This window comes from Mauremys mutica, chromosome 15 (genome assembly GCF_020497125.1).
Source record: "Mauremys mutica isolate MM-2020 ecotype Southern chromosome 15, ASM2049712v1, whole genome shotgun sequence".
Taxonomy (NCBI): Eukaryota; Metazoa; Chordata; order Testudines; family Geoemydidae; genus Mauremys; species Mauremys mutica.
The window spans coordinates 7,549,757-7,570,035 of NC_059086.1; the positions used below are offsets into that span (position 1 = coordinate 7,549,757).

At 45.8% G+C, this 20,279-nt stretch overlaps 1 protein-coding gene across 1 annotated transcript in view; it reads right to left on the minus strand.

Annotated features, from left to right (window-relative positions):
* LOC123350660 (maestro heat-like repeat-containing protein family member 2B) overlaps nucleotides 1-20,279 on the minus strand; it is a 45,163-nt gene that overhangs the window by 11,344 nt on the left and 13,540 nt on the right. The window contains exons 15-29 of the mRNA XM_044989326.1: nucleotides 20,110-20,262; nucleotides 19,067-19,093; nucleotides 18,617-18,739; nucleotides 18,124-18,203; nucleotides 17,307-17,442; nucleotides 17,043-17,138; nucleotides 16,044-16,148; nucleotides 11,617-11,740; nucleotides 9,750-9,862; nucleotides 8,780-8,932; nucleotides 7,706-7,860; nucleotides 6,152-6,314; nucleotides 5,519-5,712; nucleotides 1,134-1,271; nucleotides 814-925 (exon numbers count right to left, since the gene is read on the minus strand). Coding sequence (XP_044845261.1) covers nucleotides 814-925; nucleotides 1,134-1,271; nucleotides 5,519-5,712; nucleotides 6,152-6,314; nucleotides 7,706-7,860; nucleotides 8,780-8,932; nucleotides 9,750-9,862; nucleotides 11,617-11,740; nucleotides 16,044-16,148; nucleotides 17,043-17,138; nucleotides 17,307-17,442; nucleotides 18,124-18,203; nucleotides 18,617-18,739; nucleotides 19,067-19,093; nucleotides 20,110-20,262 — 1,872 coding nt within the window. The remainder of the gene's footprint in view (nucleotides 1-813; nucleotides 926-1,133; nucleotides 1,272-5,518; nucleotides 5,713-6,151; nucleotides 6,315-7,705; nucleotides 7,861-8,779; nucleotides 8,933-9,749; nucleotides 9,863-11,616; nucleotides 11,741-16,043; nucleotides 16,149-17,042; nucleotides 17,139-17,306; nucleotides 17,443-18,123; nucleotides 18,204-18,616; nucleotides 18,740-19,066; nucleotides 19,094-20,109; nucleotides 20,263-20,279) is intronic.

Here is a 20,279-nt window from a genome sequence, read left to right on the forward strand (position 1 = left end):
GCAGGGGGCAGTAGGACCATGGGGCCTCTTGTAAGGAGCCTCAAAGCCCAGGAACAGCCCATCCCAGGCACAGATTGATTGTTTTTCTTAGAACCAGATGAGCCCCTAAGATAGTTACTTAGCGTAAGTGGGAAATATGATGCAGATGTTAGAGGAGGGCTGTAGAAAGGGAGGATGGTCCAGCAGTTATCACACTAGCCTAGGACTTGGGAGACCCAGCTTCAATTTCCTGCTCCCTCAAAGACTTCCTGGGTGACCTTGGGCAAATCACTTAGCCCTTCTGCGCATCAGCTCCCTGCCTGTAAAATAGGAATAAAAGTGCTTCCCTACCTCCCAGGAGTGTTGTGGGGACACATACATACATTACAGAGTTCTGAGGTACTCAGATACTACAGTCATGAGAACCTACGATAGTTGTGAATGTATTTGTATGTTGCTTGTTTCATAATATTAGGACACTAGGTTCATTCCGAAGATCTGCTGAGCTAAATCCAGATCAGGAGCTGTTGGTTAGTATCAGCACTAGGACTTGGCAGAAGAGGTCCAGTACTTCAAACTCTGTCTGTATCTCTCTCAGCCAGCGCCTGTGGTTGTGTAGCTAGTATAGGCAATGGCAGCAATACAAATATCAGAGAGAGAATGACTCCGAAAGGTAGAATGAATCTCCTTGTCAGGTTTCCATATAAAGGGGGACCCAGTCTACTATCTAAAATGACAGTTACTCCTATGAACTGAACTGTACAACTCCCTAAAAGAAAGGCAAACAGACAATTGTCTAATGGTGAAACTGCTCTTCAGAGCCCTGTGTCTTACCTGGGCAAGGAAAGCTGTGCTGGTGACTCGGAAGTTTTCCATTGGGGAATTCACCCAGGGGAGGAGGCGCTGTATGATCTCAGGTGTTACTAGTCCAGATCTTAGCAGAACACTGGAAGGCAAAAGAAACCGCTTATGGGGTTGATTGCACACTTCAAAAACTCAGCTGCTCTGAGCAGACAGCTCTGATATCTATGGGTGGGAGCTGTGTGTTTCCACCCAGGGCGCCCCCCACAAAGCTATAAACTGGAGGTTCCCTCTCAGCCACTCTATTTGCTACTGATTCCCAAGGATAAAATGATGCCTCCAAGATCTCTTACCTCACCAGCAGGCACACTCCCTCATGGTGAGTCTGGGGGTTTTCAAGCAGAATCCATGCTTTCTGCGTCCCAAGCACTCTCACCAGTTTCTCATTCCCAACTTTGAAAAGCACAGATTCTAACGCTTGGACAGAAAACCTGGGGAAAGAGAGGCACAGAACTGCAGCAATCGGTAGGAAGGTGCAGCCTGAACAGAGTCAGGAAGCCCAGGTTACTTGTCAGGTCTGCTGTTCATTGACAGTTCATCCATTGGCAATATCCTGGATACCAGTGTCCCTGGAAGGACTTGATGCCAGGAGGTAAGTTTCTATCTCATACATCTCATATAACTAGTTTTGCTAGGGACAAAATTTTGCAGTCATTTTTCACTTTCTGCAAGGAGTATGGGCACTAGCAGAGTACAAGGATATAGAAAAGATACATGATCAGGACCCAAAAACTGGGGGCATAGAGTGTGGTGATCACTAGTGGATATTTTGGGGTCGTATCTCCAGATATGATGTGACAGAGTGCTGAGGGTTTGCACTTGAGTCAGCACTCTGGTCACTATTAGTACTAATTCAGTTCCTTACAGAAAGCCTAATTGGACAGAGGTGTAGCTGATTACGAGGTCAGATTGGGGCTAGTGAGTCAAGGAACCAATCATTCCATTAACAGGGAAACTGTATAAAAGGACATGGGCAGGAGCCCTTTGAGGGGAACAGACAGAGAAAGAAACTTGGGTGACCAGATATCCTGATATTTGGGGGTTTATCTTATACAGGTGCCTATTACTCCCAACCCCCTGCCCTGATTTTTCACACTTTCTGTTTCTCTTTGGGTGACCAGACAGCAAGACAAAAAGCTGGGAGAGCCTGACAAACTGAGCTCTCTGAGTGGAAACAGCTTACCCCCCATTTTGGAGAAGAGTTTAGAAAGTTGAGATACAAGATAAAAAGGTGCTATGTATTGGTAGGGGGATTAAATAGACTACACGTTGGTGTTTACAAGCAAGAAAGTCTCAACGTGGTCTGCGTTTGTAGAAGGTGTGGGGTTGCAACACCCCTCTCTGTCACAGCAGGGGGCTCATCAGGGATTTCCCTGTTATCTATGCAAATGGAGAGCCTGCTGGAGAAGCCGGGGTAGAGGTTTGGCAGTCTGGGTGATGGAGGGCACACACTGAAATGAGTGGTGAAGCAGCAAAGAGAAGTATAGAACAGGGGTTCTCAACCTTTCTGTTTCTGAGCCTCCTCTCACCTCAACAAGCTATAAATACTCTATGGCCCAGTCCCAGCCCTCTGCACTGCCAGGCATCAGTTTGGGGCTCCTGGCTCTGGATTTTAACTCCACAGGGTGCAGCAGCTCGGGGCTTTAGTGCAGGTGCTGGGCTCAGAGCTTCAGCTTTCTGCCCTAAGCCCCAGCTAGTCTACTGCCAGCCCTGCTTGGCAGACCCCCTAAAACCGGCCCGGTTGAGAACTGCTGGTGTAGAAGACCCCACCGACTTTCCAACAATCCCACCAGGCAGAAAAACAGCCTTTGCTTGCCTGGTAGGTTTAACAGCAAAAGAGCCTTCAGGAATTTATACGGGAGCAAGCCCAGGTCTGGCAACAACTCCCCCAAAGTCTGGCGAGTCCTGTGACAGGAAATGGAAACCAGGCACAGGAGATCAGACTCTGTAAAATGGGACCTGCGAACAACCCTGATCTGGTTTTGGTTACTCTTAAAGGAGCAGCGGTGAGACCTCATAGGGACAGAACAATGTGGGCCTTTCGACTGATACCCCATTTAACCGGGGAAGCACATATATGTCTCTTAGTGATTAGCGGGCAAGAGATTAGGACGTGATTAAGGCAGCCATGCTGGATGAGGTGGGGCCTGTCCACAGAAAAGTACTGCCAGAAATGGAGAGTTGAAAGATGGATTGAGGGATTATGCCTCTGTGCATTTGGATAGAAATTGAAAGATTGCGCCACTCACTGGTAAGGCCAGGTACTCAAACTGGGGGGGAGATCATGGACTGCATGATTCTGGAAGTTTCTTCAGAGTTTCCCTGAGCATACCTGAGTATAGGTTATCCCAGAGGTAGGATCAAAACTGAATATGTACATGGGGACAATACATTTTGCCCAATGGCAGAGGTGACTCTGGAAATCAAGGGGAAGTTTAGGCAGAAACATGTAGGGGTAGTGGATGGATTGCCCCACTGCCTTCTCCTGGGCATGGACTGGGATCCCTTTCTGACAGGGACACCAAGGCATGTGTGGAGGCCCAGGAGGGTGGAAGTAAAACCTGCAGGGCCAGGTAAAGAGGAAATATATGTAAAGGGGCTGGAGGAACCCAGACACAAAAGTACAAGCCACAGAGAAGGTGAGGATGGAGAAGTCCCCTGAGAGACAAGCGGGAGGAGAAAGAAAACAAAAGTCAAGAGTAAAGGTGACTTAAGATCATCCATTGGGGTCAAACAGTCATCAGAGCCCTTACCACCAGGATCTCAGGAGCAGGCATCCCTAGAACACTTTGGAGGGACTCAGAGCTGTCTGTGTTCATGGAAGAGGCTGGGGCACAGCATACCACCCCGTCACATAGAGGTATCTAAAATGGGCCTGCGCATAGGCCAACAGCATGAGCAGAATATACACTTGTGTCTGCAACACCAGAATTCACATAGCTAGGTACCCATCCATCGGAACAAATTCAAGTTTTGTGGACAAAACTTAGGCACCCATGCTTGAAAACCTGACTCACTGTGGCCACCGCATAAGATCAGCCTTACTGAGTCAGTCCAATGGTCCATCTAGTCCAGTATACTGTCTTCCAACAGTGGTCAATGCCAGCTTCTTCAGAAGAAATGAACAGAACAGGGCAATCATGAAGTGATCCAATCTCTGTTGTCCAGTCTCAGCTTCTGGTGGTCAGAGGCCTAAGGACACCCAGAGCTTGGGGTTGCATCCCTGACCATCTTGCCTAATAGCCGCTGATGGACCTGTCCTCCATGAACTTATCTAATTCTTTTTTTAAACCCAGTTATACTTTTGGCCTTCACACCATCCCTTGGCAATGAGTTCCACAGGTTGACCATGTGTTGTGTGAAGCTGTACTTCCTTATGTTTATTTTATACTCGCTGCCCATCCGTGAACAGAGTTTAGATCCTGGTTTCCTAGGAAAAGTCAGAGACATTATAAAACCAGGAAGTCTGTAATTTGAGCACCTTGTTGGCACGGAGTAAAGAAACACAACAATAATAGAAACTGTTGTGAGATTGGTGGGAAATGTACATTAATGGGCTACCAGAGTTGAAGTCCACTGATGACTCAGGAATATCTTAGTGTTAACTGGTGAGGGGCACAGAGTGGGTGCCGAGGGGTGTGGTATGTACATTCTAGTTCACTAAAAGATTGCCATATGAGTCTCAAATAAAAGCTCATGTCACCAATATCATTGTGAAACACATCTACAGATGCTGTGTAAAGAGCCATGTCTATGCATTGAAAATTACATTCTTATGATCTGTGTCTAGGGACTAGTCACCAGGAAAGGTGAAAAAATGGTTTTCTTTCAGGCAAGAAATGTTTCTCCATCTGTTTGTTTACATGTAAATTAAGCATGTAGAGTTCACATTAGGTTCAGAAGGACTGTGAGAACTTCAAAGAAAGAAAAGTAACAGGAAGTAGACAGGGGGTGGGGACCCAATTTTGCGGTACACCTCAAAGGTTTGCTCTAGTATATTTGGGGGACAAAGAAGACACCCTGGCATCTTTCACTTAGGAAGTAGATGGACAGCGAGACAGACAGCGGGGTCGCTATCAGGCTTGGTTGAGAACGTTGAGTGAGAAACATCTTTAGACAGGTTAACCTGTTGGTTAAGTTTAGTCTCTAGGAGCATGTTATGATTTCATTATACATGTAACCATTTTTGGCTTGCATTCTTACTCACTATCACTGGAATCTCTGTTCTTTGATCATCTCTGCTCTTGTTTGCACTATAAATATATCTAAGTGCTGTGTATTTTGCACTATAGAGTATAAGTAATAAAGTATAGAGTCTAAAGTAGAAGTAATAAACTGGTGTGTACTGTTCCATTGGGAACAGCAGGCCTGGTAATTCTGTGAGTGTTCAGTGGATAAAGGTCTGGACACTATACGGAATGGTCAGAAGACTCGGGGGTTGGTGTGTGCCTATCATTAACCTGTACAAAGAGACGGGGGTCTGAGGAGGCCTGGATGGCAGTGCTTGTTTTGCCAGAGCCTGGTCATTTTAGGGAACTGACCCACAGCAGACACAGACAAGACTTCCTCACTCTAAGGGCAGGCGATGGTAAGGTGCCTCATAACCCTGGAAATTCCTGGGGAGTGTCACACAACTCTATTGGAATTCTCTTTGTTTCTCTGCCTTCCTTCTAATTACCAGCAAGGGTTGCCCTCAGCATGTTGTCGGTCTTTTCGGAATAGCCTCTGGCTGCTTATCACTGGCAAAGGCATCTTTTGTCCTAAGGTTCGGCTGACCTGCTGCAGGAGAACAGGAAACAGCTCTGGGAGCAGCTCCTGCACAGCTTCGCTTGACTGCAGTGATGACACCACCTCAAAGATGGCACATGTTGCCTGAAAGGAGAGCATGGTAAAAAATGAGATCTCCTCCCACCCTCTCTCCCCTTCTGATATCTGCTGTACTGAATTTTCACTTCTGCCAGTAACTTGAATGACTGCGAGCAACTCCCTTAACTCGTGGCTCAGTTTCCCACATCTATAAAAATGTGTATGACCTACCAAGGCATATTGTGAGTCCTAAGGAATATTTGCAAAGCACTGTGAGAAACCTGGTTCAAAGACTTTCTAATTGCCAGATATTATTAAGTAAATCAGCCACGTACTCTAAACCTGCCGTATTTGTTCCACAGACAGCAGAGCTGGACTCAGGGAAACAGTACATCAGAGGAGAAGTGCCCACACAGCAATATTCTACCACACTTCTAGCTTTCCAGCAGCAGGATTGTCACAGGGCAGAGGAAAGCCTGAAAGGTGTGTCTGTCATCTAACTTACTGAGAGAGGTTCAGCAGCTGCCAAATGCCTGTCAGTTTCAGTCTCTGAGGTGACGCTTCCTTCTTGGCTTGTTGAAGTCTTTATTTTTTCTATTAGGACCTGTAGGACTTGAGTGGCAAGCAAGGGGTCTCCCCCCAGAGATCTCCACAGCTCAGTGGTGTCACTGCAATTTAATAGAAGTTACATGTGACCCCTGGACTCTTTTGTGGCTCAGATTGAATGCGTCCTATTTAAGTAAAGACCAAATGTTCTCCTTGCCTATGATGAGAAAGTTAGGAGTACTGTCCTCCTTTAACGCCACTCGCGTTTAAATATTGAGTTTCCAGTTGCAGAACTAGGTTAAGTGACCTAGTCTTACTGCAGCCTAACCATTAATACTAGACTTCAGAACGACAGGACACAGAGCGCCAACCTCAGTTCCTGTTTTCCCACTTCCCAGTAAATATGGACTCATGAGCATGTGGCTCCCAAAGATCCAGGGTTTGGAAGGCAAGTTGATGAAAGAAAAGCCACATTCCTACTAACTGGACATACAATTATGAGAACGAATATTCATGGCCATCCTAGGTCCCCTTCACAAATGGTGTCCCTACACTCTGTTTGCCAGAAGCTGGGACTGGGCAACAGGGGATGGGTCACTTGACAGTTACCTGCTCTGTTCATTCCCTCTGGGGCATGTGGCACTGGCCACTGTCGGAAGACAGGATACTGGGCTAGATGGACCTTTGGACTGACCCACTATGGCCGTTCTTATGGTCTTAGATTCCAACACGGATAACTGATAACTCAGTTAGGGATCTTTAAATGAAATGATGGATCTGCTTCCAGTCCAGTTTTAAGTCCCAAGGACGGCAACTCTATTCTAGCAGCCACACCCTCACCGATACCAAGCGGCGGTCTGATGACAATATTGGCCCTATTCTTTGTAATCAGCCAGGGATTGGACTTGAAGCTGTCATGCTACCAGGAAACCAACAGCCACTGCTAATTTCCAAAGTGAGGTCAATTCAGGTGTCTAGAGAGCCAGGCCGGTTCCAGGCACCAGCCCAGCAAGCAGCTGCTTGGGGCGGCCAATGGTGAGGGGCGGCACGTCTGGGTCTTTGGTGGCAATTCGGCGGCTGGTCCCTCACTCCTTCTCGGAGCGAAGGACCAGCCGCCGAATTGCTGCCGAAGACTGAAGCGGCGGTGGTAGAGCTGCAGATCGTGATCACAGCTTTTTTTTTTCCCCCTTTTTTGCTGCTTGGGGCAGCAAAAGCCCTGGAGCCAGCCCTGCTAGAGAAGTCGATGTTTCCAACAATACACTCCAGTTATACCAGTAAAGTTAGGTCTTTAGGATGTCAAAGCAGTTATGAATTAATGGAAACAGAATGACACTTAATTTCTCTCCACACCCCACCTTAACATACTCTTGGACCTTCCTGGAGAAAGACCCAGGCTATTAACCATCAGGAATTATCCCAAAATGTCTGCTGCTTAAATAAAGCCCTACATCTCCCAGTAAAGCTGTGGGATCCATGTTTTACCAAGATGAATGCAATCGGTAGCGGTATATACCTGTCCATCGGCAGACGTTTTCTGAGGAGGCTGGAGATCACTGCTTCTAGGTGATGGTGAGCTAGAATGGACACTGCCTCCAGCAGGGACTGCCTCAAGCTGCCCTCCTGGATAGTAGGCATGTGTCTATATATTATATTCAGGATAGCTGGCACCTGCAAGGAACAAAGCCAGAAAGAAATGTCCCTTTTTCTTTCTCTCCATTCATTCTACAGAATCAAAACCTTTATTTAGCCATTTGCTGCTTTTTTAGAAATTCCGCAAGAAACAAACGTTCAAATATGTCTGTGTAACTTTAACCCACAACAATTGCCCACACTTGGCTGTAAAAATTAACACTGACACACACACATACAGCGAAACCCCGCTATAACACGATGATCGGGGTCCAAAAAATTGGATCACGCTAAATGCGGGGTCGCAGTATAGCGGGGTCTACCATTTCAAGCTGGTCAGTTTCAAGCCGGTCGATTTCTCTTGGGCAGAAAACTTCTTTCATTTGCGAACTGCCCACAGCAGTAACTGAAAGGGTGGAGCTCCAGCAGCAGGGGCTCTCAGCCATGCAGTGAGAGAGGGAAACACTTGGGGAGAGCAGGGGAGACGTGCAACGGGCTGAGGAAGAGCGAGGAGCAGCCGGGGAGAGAGTGGCTCTTCTCTCCAAAAGGGTGAGCGGGGGCAGGTGGGAAGAGGCAGTGGGGAAGGCACATTCCATTTTTTGCTTTTTTTTCCTTCGGGGGCGCTCCAGCCTCTCTCTCCCTCTCTCTCTCTCCCTATAAAATCGGGACATCTGGTCACCCTATTTCTAATTATTATTAATCAGTCCTAAAAAACAGTGTTGGTGATTCAGAAACAGAATAAGGGACTCCAGTCTTTGAGTGTACAACATAGAAATCCCAGCATTGTTTAGAAGTGACGGATGAGCCTGGGTTTCCTGCCGAAGGTTTTGTCCAGCCCCATCTCTTTTACAATGACAGTAAAAGGGAGAAACAGCAAGATTTTTGTTCATTACACGTGAGGGCAAAGATCTAAAAGCCTAGAGTTTTGGCAGAAAACCTCTCCAGTTTCCCGTTTTACCTGGTCCAGCATGGCATCTCCACACTCCTTTAGGATGATCTTCATCCACAGTCCAGCTGCCGTGGCACAGGTGGGGCTGGCAGACAGCATACCATCCACTGTGGCCTCAATAAAGTCTGTGGCCTGTTCCGGGGGAAAGTACTCACTAACAACCTGGGAACAAATCCAAAACAGGAGAGACTGCAATGATGTTTGGCTCCAGCACTTGTAAAAATAGAGGCCTAATCTCTCTATGGAAAAAGATCTATGCATCAGCAAATTGCATCCGACGAAGTGGGTATTCACCCACAAAAGCTCATGCTCCAATATGTCTGTTAGTCTATAAGGTGCCACAGGACTCTTTGCTGCTTTTACAGATCCAGACTAACACGGCTACCCCTCTGATTAATTAACAATTTGTTAATTAGTCTCATGTAATCCCTAGCCATTTGGGATTAAAATTCTCTCCATAGTCTATATACTACATTTTTGTATTCTACACTAATGAGATCAGGTTCGAGGAAAAGCCTCTGTTGCACAGTTAGCACAACATTGTACTGGATATGCAGGAGGTAAGTTTCCAGTTTGTATTCTCTTAGATACACTGCACCTTTATACAACATATAAAATTAAGTCAAGAGAGGCATGCACACAAATATAGGCTAAGGCAAACCCACAAGGTGACAGAATGAAGTCTGGATGGGTTCTCAGCTTGATGTTCCACTAATAGAGTTTTTTCTCATGGATAGCTGGATAAGTACATGTGTGCGCATCTGCATGTGCATTTTCATGGGCGTGCAACATTCTGTGGAATCTGGATTTACATGGCATTCATAGCACACATTATGAAAAGCATCTTGCTGGTTACTAGCAACGAATGCCCCGCGCCCACAGCTCGCTCCAAGTATGGAAAGGCATCATGAATGCGTAAATGTAAAATGAACGGTGCCTGGTCACTAGAACATCCGCACAAGTTTTTTGAGTCAGTTACCCTGGCCATTTTGGAAGATGCCTGAAACAGAGCCTCGGGGTCCAGAGCTGCTTTTAGTTCTTCACGGAGACATCTCAGCTCCTCCTCCGCTGACCCCAGGTTCATGGGCTGGCCTGGAGTGGAGAAAAGGAGAAAAAGTACTGTAACGACTAATGAAACTGAACCTCTACTGCATGGATATTCATACAGGAGGATCCATGTGCTAGGCTGTTATCAGCATAGTGTAAAATCCTGGCCCCCTTCAAAGTTAATGGCAAAACTCCTGTTGACTATAATGGAGTCGGGATTACACCCTACATGTCTGAAAGTTAACTGTAGTGGTATGTTATTGTGACTGATACAGGATTGAACAAGCACCATATTCAGCTTGGAGCAGCTTTCTGGGTGTGTCTGGTTTCAGTAGCATCTCTGCTCTCAGTATCTACATCTAATCTCATATTCAAGTACAACTCATGCAGGTAGATGGGAGGTTCCAATGTAGAGGTGAATCCCTCCACCAAACTGTCATTGTAAAAGAGATGGGGCTGGACAAAACCTTCGGCAGGAAACCCAGGCTCATCCGTCACTTCTAAACAATGCTGGGATTTCTATGTTGTACACTCAAAGACTGGAGTCCCTTATTCTGTTTCTGAATCACCAACACTGTTTTTTAGGACTGATTAATAATAATTAGAAATAGGGTGACCAGATGTCCTGATTTTATAGGGACAGTCCCGATTTTGGGGTCTTTTTCTTATATAGACTCCTATTACCCCCCACCCCCTGTTCCAGTGTTTCACATTTGCTCTCTGGTCGCCCTAATTGGAAATGGCCTTAAATGATAACCAAGCTTTATCCCTTTACATCTAACCATTAGGTGAAAAGAATATCCTACTCCAGGGGTCGGCAACCTTTCAGAAGTGCTGCGCCGAGTCTTCATTTATTCACTTGAATTTAAGGTTTCGCATGCCAGTAAAGACATTTTAACATTTTGAGAAGGTCTCTTTCTAGAAGTCTATAATATATAACTAAACTATTGTTGTATGTAAAGTAAATAAGGCTTTTAAAATGTTTCAGAAGTTTCATTTAAAATTAAATTAAAATGCAGAGTCTCCCGGACTGGTGGCCAGGACCTGGGCAGTGTGAGTGCCACTGAAAATCAGCTCACGTGCCGCCTTCAGCACCCGTGCCATAGGTTGCCTACCCCGTCCCACTCTTTCACAAAGGGGAAAATGGCCTACACTTACTCCAATAGCTTTGAATGCTCATGACAGAGGGCTAATGGAAGAACTTTTTGTTTAAAGAATTATTCCAGGAAACTCCTCCAATACAGCCAGTGGCAGGGTAAAGAGAATGAAAATGTTTAGTACCAAGGGCTTGTCTACATGGAGATGGTCAAGAAAGCTAATCCAAATTCATTTTCAAACTGCATTAGTTAAACTTCATTAAACACCTCTGCAGACACACTTATTTAGAATTAAAGGTAGCCTTATTTCAGATTAGTTTAATTCATGTAATTCACTAAAATCAAGAAGGGCCATTTTAATTCAGAATCAGAGCATTCACACATGTTTAATGCCACTTTAAATTTACACCTTTAGTTCATTTGGATTAACTCCCCTCAGTGTCCCTGTGTAGAGAAGCCCTAAGGAACTGAGCAGTTATCTACCTGGTGCAGACCATTTATTATTTGTACAGTTCCCAGAAGTGTGCCACACTCTTTACACATCATAATCGTCTCTTCTAATGAGGTATTTAGAAGATGCCCACCACTCTGTTATCTAAGTGCCAACAGACAGGACAGAAAGAACTAGGCAGGCAGAAAAATGGACATTACAACAGTGAAAGAAGGTGAAGAATTACTTATACCTGCTAAAGGTCTCCTCACCTTGTATACAGAGAAGGCAGCTGATACAGTCAACCACCCACTGACGAGATGTGGCCAGTGAATCACAGCTGTGTGGTGCTATTGCTCCAATCAGAGATCCAAACTGATGAAAAGTTTCCTGAGTCTAATTAAAAAAGAATGAAGAATGAATGTTCTCCAGCTGTACTACACTTCACTTGGCATCTTTATTGTTGATACCCATCAGCTCTGTGTTTTTGGGGGACCAGGGCACAGGATCTAGCCTGTGTGACTCATGAAGGACACCCCCAACCTCCGTCTCTGTTTGAACCAAAACCGCTCAGAGAAAAGGCTTGCAGAAAACAACGAAGGGTTTGGGGAGACACACCTAGACCCCTCCTGACAAGGGTGACAAGATTAAGACATCTCCATTTGCATACAGAATGAAGAACAGAAACAACTCCCCTAGCCTCATCTGCATGAAAGATGGAATAGAGATTAGCATAAAGAATGAAGAACAGAGAACCGCACTGAACTCTGGGACCAGAAAGCAGGGACGCATTGAATCATGGGAATCCCTGCTCCAGATACTAATGAACCTACGCCTGCACACACTCAGCTCAGCAATTATCAGACCAATTCTAGTAATAAATCTTTGACTCATATCCCAGAATACTGAAGCAGCCTAGTTGCCTTGTGAGCTCCCCAGAAGAAAACAACACCCATAGCCAAGAGTTATCAGCTCCTATTGTCTAGCCTAAAGAAAACCCTTGAGCCATCAGTTTACCCATAAACAAATCTAGTGTTCTCCCTTGAACCATTGTATTTTCTCTACAAAACCCCCTACCTATGCCCAAGTAAGGGTTCTGATGTATAGACCCAAACTCTGCATCAGTTCCACTGGGATTTCATCTCCTGACTGATCGTGCTGGGGGCTCTGCCTGTCTCCAGCATTCAGGACCTTGAGCTACCACCACCACCTGGGAACCCCGACCAGTTCAACCCTCATGGAGTGGGTGAGATCCATCTCTCTCTCTCTCTGTTTTCTTTCCTACCTCAGGTATTAACCTTTAAAATGTAACTTATGTTTGTTTAGCCCTCCTGGTGTGGTTATCACTATGATTCAATAAATAACTGTTATGGTTCAGCTGGTTGTTTCTCTCTCTTCTCTCTCTCTCTCTCTCTCAATTTTACTCTTTTGTGTTTTAGCTTCCCCCATTTACTTTGCAGCAACACTTCTTGTACCTAAGCTAAAGATCCCTGTAGTGCCCCAAAATACTGTGGGGTTTGCTCATCAAGTGGGTTACTACCAGTACAATTGTAATGTGAAAGTGTGATAGGAATGTGTTAAACTTGAGGCACATAAGGGGTGGGGGGAGCAGCTGAAAGTGCTGCTTAACCCAGCCCACTGAATACAGGGACATATGAGGGGATCAGCTGGGGAGTGCTGATTGACTTGCTCTGCTAGTGTGTGTGTGCATGTTCGTCTAGTTCTAGTTATCAGCCCTGGGGAACCTAGGTCCTGCAGGAAAGCTCCATTGGGAGGGGACTTGTAGAAGGAAGTAGTAGAACACACAAGTGACATAAGCAGCACATTAATAGAATTACAGAACTGCCCCGCCCCAGAAGAGTAACCCTAATTAATGAGCCTCCCCAAAGTAACGGGCATGTCTGGTAACATTGTGCCTCTGATTCCTATACTGAACTGGGTAACGCAGTACATACAAACGGATGGGGTCTAAATTAGCTGTTATCACTCAAGAAAGAGACCTCAGAATCATTGTGTACAGTTCTCTGAAAGCATCTGCTCCACATGCAGTCAAAAACGCTAACAACACATTAGGAACCATTAGGAAGGGGATCGATAATAAGGCAGTAAATATCATTATGCCACTATATAGATCTACAGTATCCCCACACCTTGAATACTGCGTGCAGTTTTGGTCGTCTCATCTCAAAAAAGATATGTTAGAATCAGAAGAAATACAATACAGAGAAGAGTAACAAAAAATATTAGGCGTATGGGACAACTTCTCGTACAAGGAGAGATTAAAAAGACAGGGACTTTTCAGCTAGGAAAAGAGACGACTAAGAGGGACTATGATAGAGATCTATAAAATCATGACTGGTGTAGAGAAAGTCAGTAAGGAAGTGTTATTTAGCCCTTCACATAACACAGGAACAAGGGGTCACCCAATGAAATTAATAGGCAGCAGGTTTAAAACAAAAAAAAAAAAGGAAGCATTTCTTCACACAATGCAGTCAACCTGTGGAACTCATTGCCAGGGAGATGTTGTGAAGACCAAAAGTATAACAGGGTTAAAAAAAGAATGAGATGAGTTCACGGAGGATAGGTCCATCACTGGCTATTAGCAACCCCATGATCTGAATGTCTCTAAACCTCTGACTGCCAGACGCTGGGGCTGGGACTGTCCAACAGGGGATGGTTCACTTGACAATTGCCTTGTTCTGTTCATTCCCTCTGATGCATCTGGCACCCACCACTGTCAGAAGACAGGATATTGGGCTAGATGAACCATTCTTCTGGGGGATCCAGGATAGCCACTCTTATGGTTTATGTTCTTAGCTGATACATAGAAATTCTGCTTTATCATCATGGGAGCATAAGAACCAAGAATGCGTTTGTGACACTGGCAGACCAGTTAACCTGTGTATGACCCATAACAACTTAACAAGAGGCACTTCTACTGTATCAAGACAGTTCACTTGCATGTGAATTTCAAAGAGATGTATTAGACTAGCAATCATCAACTCATTCGAAATGAACAATAGATGCTAAGTGTATTTGTCTGTGATTATCTATACCCGGTTAGAAGTTTCACAATGTAACTAAATTAGCTTGTAGATGCTAATTCCCTTTCATGGCTTAATTGCCTTAATTATGTGTGCAAGGTGTTCAGTTAACCTTAAAATCAAAGATGTAAGACACTTCAGGAAACCAATCATTTCTACATTATCTTCAGCTTAACTATCTGTGTTATAATGGAAGAACAGCTAATTACCTTATGTGAATGAATGTAACTAGTTTATTGTGTATGCACAGGAAACAGAAGATTATCTTCAAAGCAAAGTACAAGAGGCCATCTGCATTGGGGGAAGGGCCTTCTGTGACAATTTCTGTGAGGTAGGCTTGTCAGCCTGGTAGAATAGCTATAAAAGAGAAGGCTCGGGCCTGATCCTATCATCTCTAGTCTGCTTAAACGTTGAACAGGGACAGTGTAAGCCATAGGACAGAGATCTTCCAAATAATCATTTGGAAGAACCTGGAAAATGCCTGGAAAAACTAACAGACTTTACATCTAAGCTGCCTTTGGATTCTGATCTGTTGGGATGATTCCAGAGAGACTTTTACAAACCAGCAGTTTATTCCATCACTGTTGTGATCCTGAACTATGAACATTGAAAGTTACTTGTCTGGATATGGATCTTTTAACCATTTGTAACTCTCTTCTTTCTTTTAACAATAAATCTTAGCCCTGGTCTACACTTACCTTCCCTTCCGACGCGGGGAGTTCGACTGCTCGGAGTTCGAACTATCGCGTCTGATCTAGACGCGATAGTTCGAACTCCGGAAGCGCTAGTTCGAACTCCGGTACTCCACCGCGTCAGGAGGAGTTGCCGGAGTCGACCTGCGAGCCGCGGAGTTCGGTTCCCCGCCGTCTGGACGGGTAAGTTTTCGAACTAGGGTAGTTCGAATTCAGCTACGTTATTCACGTAGCTGAATTCGCGTACCCTAGTTCGAAATAGGGGGGGTGTGTAGACCAGGGCTTAGATTTAGTTATTAAGGATTGGCTGACAGTGTGATATTTGGGGAAGACCTGAGATTCACATTGACCTGGGGATAAGCATCTGGTCCTTTATGATCAGTGAACCCCACATATGGTGAATCAGGTTTCCAGTAACCCCTCACTATATTAGACATAGAATATCAGGGTTGGAAAGGACCTCAGGAGGTCATCTAGTCCAACCCCTGGCTCAAAGCAGGACCAATCCCCAGACAGATTTTTACCCCAGTTCCCTAAATGGCACCCTCAAGGATTGAACTCACAACCTGGGGTTTAGCAGGCCAATGCTCAAACCACTGAGCTATCCCTCCCCCCTCTTCCAAGACGTGGATGTTTACATGGGAGCCAAGGTCTGGAATGCCAAAAGAGGACCGTGTTTGGCATCTTGTTAACTAGGGTGGAAGCTCTTTTGTTGTTGACTTGGTGAATCTAATGATAGAATAAGCCATCAGTTTGGGGGTTGTCTCCCTCTACTTCTTGCAGTCTGCCCACAGTGTGGTCACAGCATTGTTGTGTAAACCTCTCTCTTACGGAAGCAGAGGGATGTTCGTCACCTTGAGATCCCAGCTGCTGTCCTGGAAGAGTTTTTCATGCATTTGCGTTGAGTGTCAGTTCTGATGTAAGCAGGGAAGTCAGCTCAAGGAAGAGTACGGCTATACTCACTGTGCTATGAACTGTCTCTTGATAGACAGTCAGCAGCTGGGTGCTGGCCTGCAAGGCCCTCTCTCTCTCCCACTCCTTCCCTGAACTGAACCATGTCCTTAGGAGCTGTTGGTAGAGCAGGGGAATGGACAGAGTTAGTACCAGAAAATCCCTCCCAAAAGTTCCTCTTAAACAGGTTTAATTGTCACTAAAATCCCTCTCCAAAGCATCTGACCTCCATGTAGCAAAGGAATTACACCTATATCTAAGGGGCTCTTCCATTAGACAAGTCCCAGGGACCAGATTCACCTCTGGTGTACTGTAGCTCGATTGAAGCCAAAGGAGTTACACGAGAGATGAATCTGGGCCCGTGTATGTGATGTCTGCTGTAGACTGTCTGATGGGAGCTGTCTAGCACACTGCATGCTGTTTGATGTCTGCTGCTGTGGTCTGTTTCCTGGGCAACTTCTCCCACATTGAGTGGCAAAATGACAGAGAGGAGCATTTCTTTTTATTAATTTGAATAAGAGCAGAGAAGTTCCCCCAGCCGAGCTCCTTTTATAACTTCACTTTTATACTGAAGATGCATCAAACTCCCCACCCCTCAGCTCTTCACGATATTCTGTTCATGTCTGAGGAACAGCAAGTCTGTTCTGAATGAGTTTCCATACACAGGGCTTAACTCAATATTCATGAATTCCTCTTAGAAGAAGTGATCAGTTTCAACTGGTTCTCTTGGATTTGGCTACTGCAGTGGTGATTTTCTTGCCGCTCCAAGTAGTGTCAACAACACTATAAGAACTTGGTGCCAATCCAGCCCTGGCATAAAATGGCACAGCTTCCGTGGATTTCAATGGGGCACATGCCCGCTTATCCCAGGAAGAATTTGGTGCTCTCTCCCTAAAATTCACTCCGTTGTGGAAAATTCCTCCACAACTGAAGCTTGACCCCCTAAATCTCTGACTCTTCCCTGCTGTAACACAAGAAACAATCTCCACCACGGTTCAATGGTCTACTCACTTCAAACATTTCCTGGAACCAGTCTGCGGTTGGTGCTTCCTCCAGCAATGTCTCCATTAGCTTGCAAAGGGCTTCAAAGGACCTCACGTAGATTGACTGAAACCGGAAGAGAAGGAGTGAGACTCAGTACAGATCATTTGTGTGTGGAGGCCGGGAAAAGCTAACCATAAACTTGCCAGGGAGGCCATGTGTGACTGCCATCACCCAGTGCCTGCGGGGCAGAAATACAGTGGATGGTGCCAGAGGAGAATTGTCGTCACGTACTTGTATATGCAGAGCATCCTTTGCTGTCTCACATTCCTCTTTCATCTTCTCCAAGGGAGGAAGGGGAAATAAACTTTTGAAGCACTGATCAAGGAGTTCACGGTTTTCCTCCATGGTCAGAGATGGTTTGAGTTTGCTGGCAGAAGAAAGATAGAGAGAAAAGTCATGCATTAGACTCAGTACCACCTCCAAGTAAAAGAAACGGATCCAATGACTAGAGATTGTCCCAATCTAGAACCCCAAATGCGAACAAGCCTTCACTTTGCACCTCTCTTAAGTATTGGCTCATCTAGAAGTAAAGCTAAAACATCAAGTCTCCTTTTTAGAGAAACCCACAAGCTTTCTTCCCCCTGCCAGCTAGCCAGACACCTCCCTCCCCATCTGAACCTCTGCTCCATTGTACTGCATGCCCCACCAACCTCCAATCTTGTGTCTTTCAAGCACAAACCCCCAAATGGACACATTCAAATCCTTAACAATTAAAGTCCTGCTGGTGAGCAGCATGGGAGCCACACGGCCACGGCCAGAGGAGTCAGGGCGAATTGCCGCCGAAGACTCGGAGCAGAAGAAGCTCCGGGGGCCTGGGCCCCGTGAGAGTTTTCCAGGGCCCCCGGAGTGAATGACCCCGCTCTAGGGGCCCTGAAAAGAACTCTCGTGGGGGCCTGGGGAAAATTGCCCCACTTGCCCCCCCCCTCCTCCCGGGGAGGTCCTGGTGAGCCAAACCCTGCAGGCATTAAACTGCTCCCAAGCTGACACTCATGAATTAACAAATAAGAAGGCATCACAGTGCCAGGAAATATGGCAGAAAATAGCCTACCTCAGATGTCCAATGGCAAGAATTGCCTTGTAGCGAACTGGAGATGCCAGGGAATCCAGTGGTTCCTGTTTAATGAAGTCCTGAAATGCATGAAGAGGGACATCAAAAATGGGAAATGGATTTGAAAGGCAGAGAGGCCTTCCTCTCACACCCTGAAACAGGGCCATATGCCAGACCTGGAATAAACAGACGCCGTGCCCAGCAGGCTCTCTGCCTCAGCAATGGACCGTAGGGCCATCTGCAGGCTATACAGAGGACAGAAAGAGAACTCACAAGACACAAGCCATTCCTTCCAGTTACAGCCCACAATATGTCAGCATCCCTGCCAAGCTCAGAGTGGACCCAGCATTCTGGGTGCCATGCAGGTTGCTCATGAGACTGCAGTAGTACAGTCACAGCCAATGGATAAAATATCATCTCCCTGGAAAACCAGTCTCAATACATTACAACAAACTCTCTTGTACTTCAGTCCTCAAAGCTCCTAATCACTCACCAGCATGTAGCCAAGGAGCTCCAGTTTGTATGAGAATTCGAACTCCTGGGAGTCTCTGGTCTCCAAGATGGCACAGCTAATCTCCATGACATTGTGGATGAGGGTTAATTTTAGGTTCATGTCCTACATAATCCAGAAGGAGAAACAAGAGTATGTAGATGAGAAACTGAGAGAAAAGAACCAGAGTCCAGACGATAAAGATCAGGAATTAAATCTAGCCTCAGGGAAGGAGAGAGGTGTCCCCAGACCCCAGAAGGTAGAGGACTCTGGCTCTGCACCCACCTCAGAAGAAGAGAAAACCCAGGTTCATCAAATAAATCCAGGTCCACTTACACCAGAGCAGCCAGGACTCCTGCTTGATGTAGCAAGGAAACCAAGCTTTGTGCAATTTAAACAAGCAACTTGTGTATAGAAAACGCAAAAGCAGAGGGCAGATTATTTAGAATGTACCTTGTTCGCAACAGTGATGCCCAGCACCTGAAAAATGAAATGCAAAACAGCTATTAGCAATGTAGATAGTCCCACATAACACACAACCTCAAAATGTCCTGGCTGGTGACTATAGAGCAGAGAGAAATCACTATTATTAAATCTTCCAAAAGGCAGGAAAGGTATCCAGAGGGGGTGTTTTCCAGAGGTCAATATCAGGGGCCATCCTCCATAATATTTGCATTTGTGAACTACTGGAAGATCTCAGTTTGGTTCAACTGTTTTTGGCAATGCCTAAGTGAGAGTCTCAGCCCTGGTCCACACACAGTCCCTAATTCGAACTAGGGTACGCGAATTCAGCTACGTGAATAACGTAGCTGAATTCGAACTACCCTAGTTCGAAAACTTACCCGTCCAGACGGCGGGGAACCGAACTCCGCGGCTCGCAGGTCGACTCCGGCAACTCCTCCTGACGCGGTGGAGTACCGGAGTTCGAACTAGCGCTTCCGGAGTTCGAACTATCGCGTCTAGATCAGACGCGATAGTTCGAACTCCGAGAAGTCGAACTCACCGCGTCGACCCGGCCGGTGAGTATAGACCAGGGCTCAGTTAGACAAGGCAGAACTGAATGGCAAAGTGACGTGAAGAGGTGGCACTGAGATGAGAGTCAGGACCAGCAGTCAGGCACCTGGGGAACAGAAATAACGGAGCACACAGACAAACAAGACGACAGATAAGAGGTAAGGGAAGTAGTGAGTCCAAGAAACAGCGTGACAGCAAATCAACTACATACAGGCTAGCACTAGTCTCTCTTGGGTAGCAAAAGATAGAGCTAGATACACATCCATATGAGGGGAGTTAGAGTGTTATTCTGAATAGCCTGAGTGTCACTGCATCTGAATTACTGTGTAGCTGGGGTCTAGAGAATTTCAGAAGACTATAGAAAAACCTAGAGAAAATACAAAGAAGAGCAACAAAAATGATACAACATGTGACAGCTCACACTCCGTCCATTACAGTTTTAAATTTGAGTTATGTGACACTTATCACGCAAAAGCTCTTACCTGACCACTGGCTCTGTAATGGAGAAGGATGTTCCCTGTGATGTCTGCCTCTACTCGGGAGAGAAGCTGGTCTTTTGGAGCATGGACAGCCACGTTGCTGTAAGTCAGCATCAGGGTGCTGCGAGTCTTGCCTCTTCTCCCATGGTGGTAGTCCTAGTCAATCAGAAAGT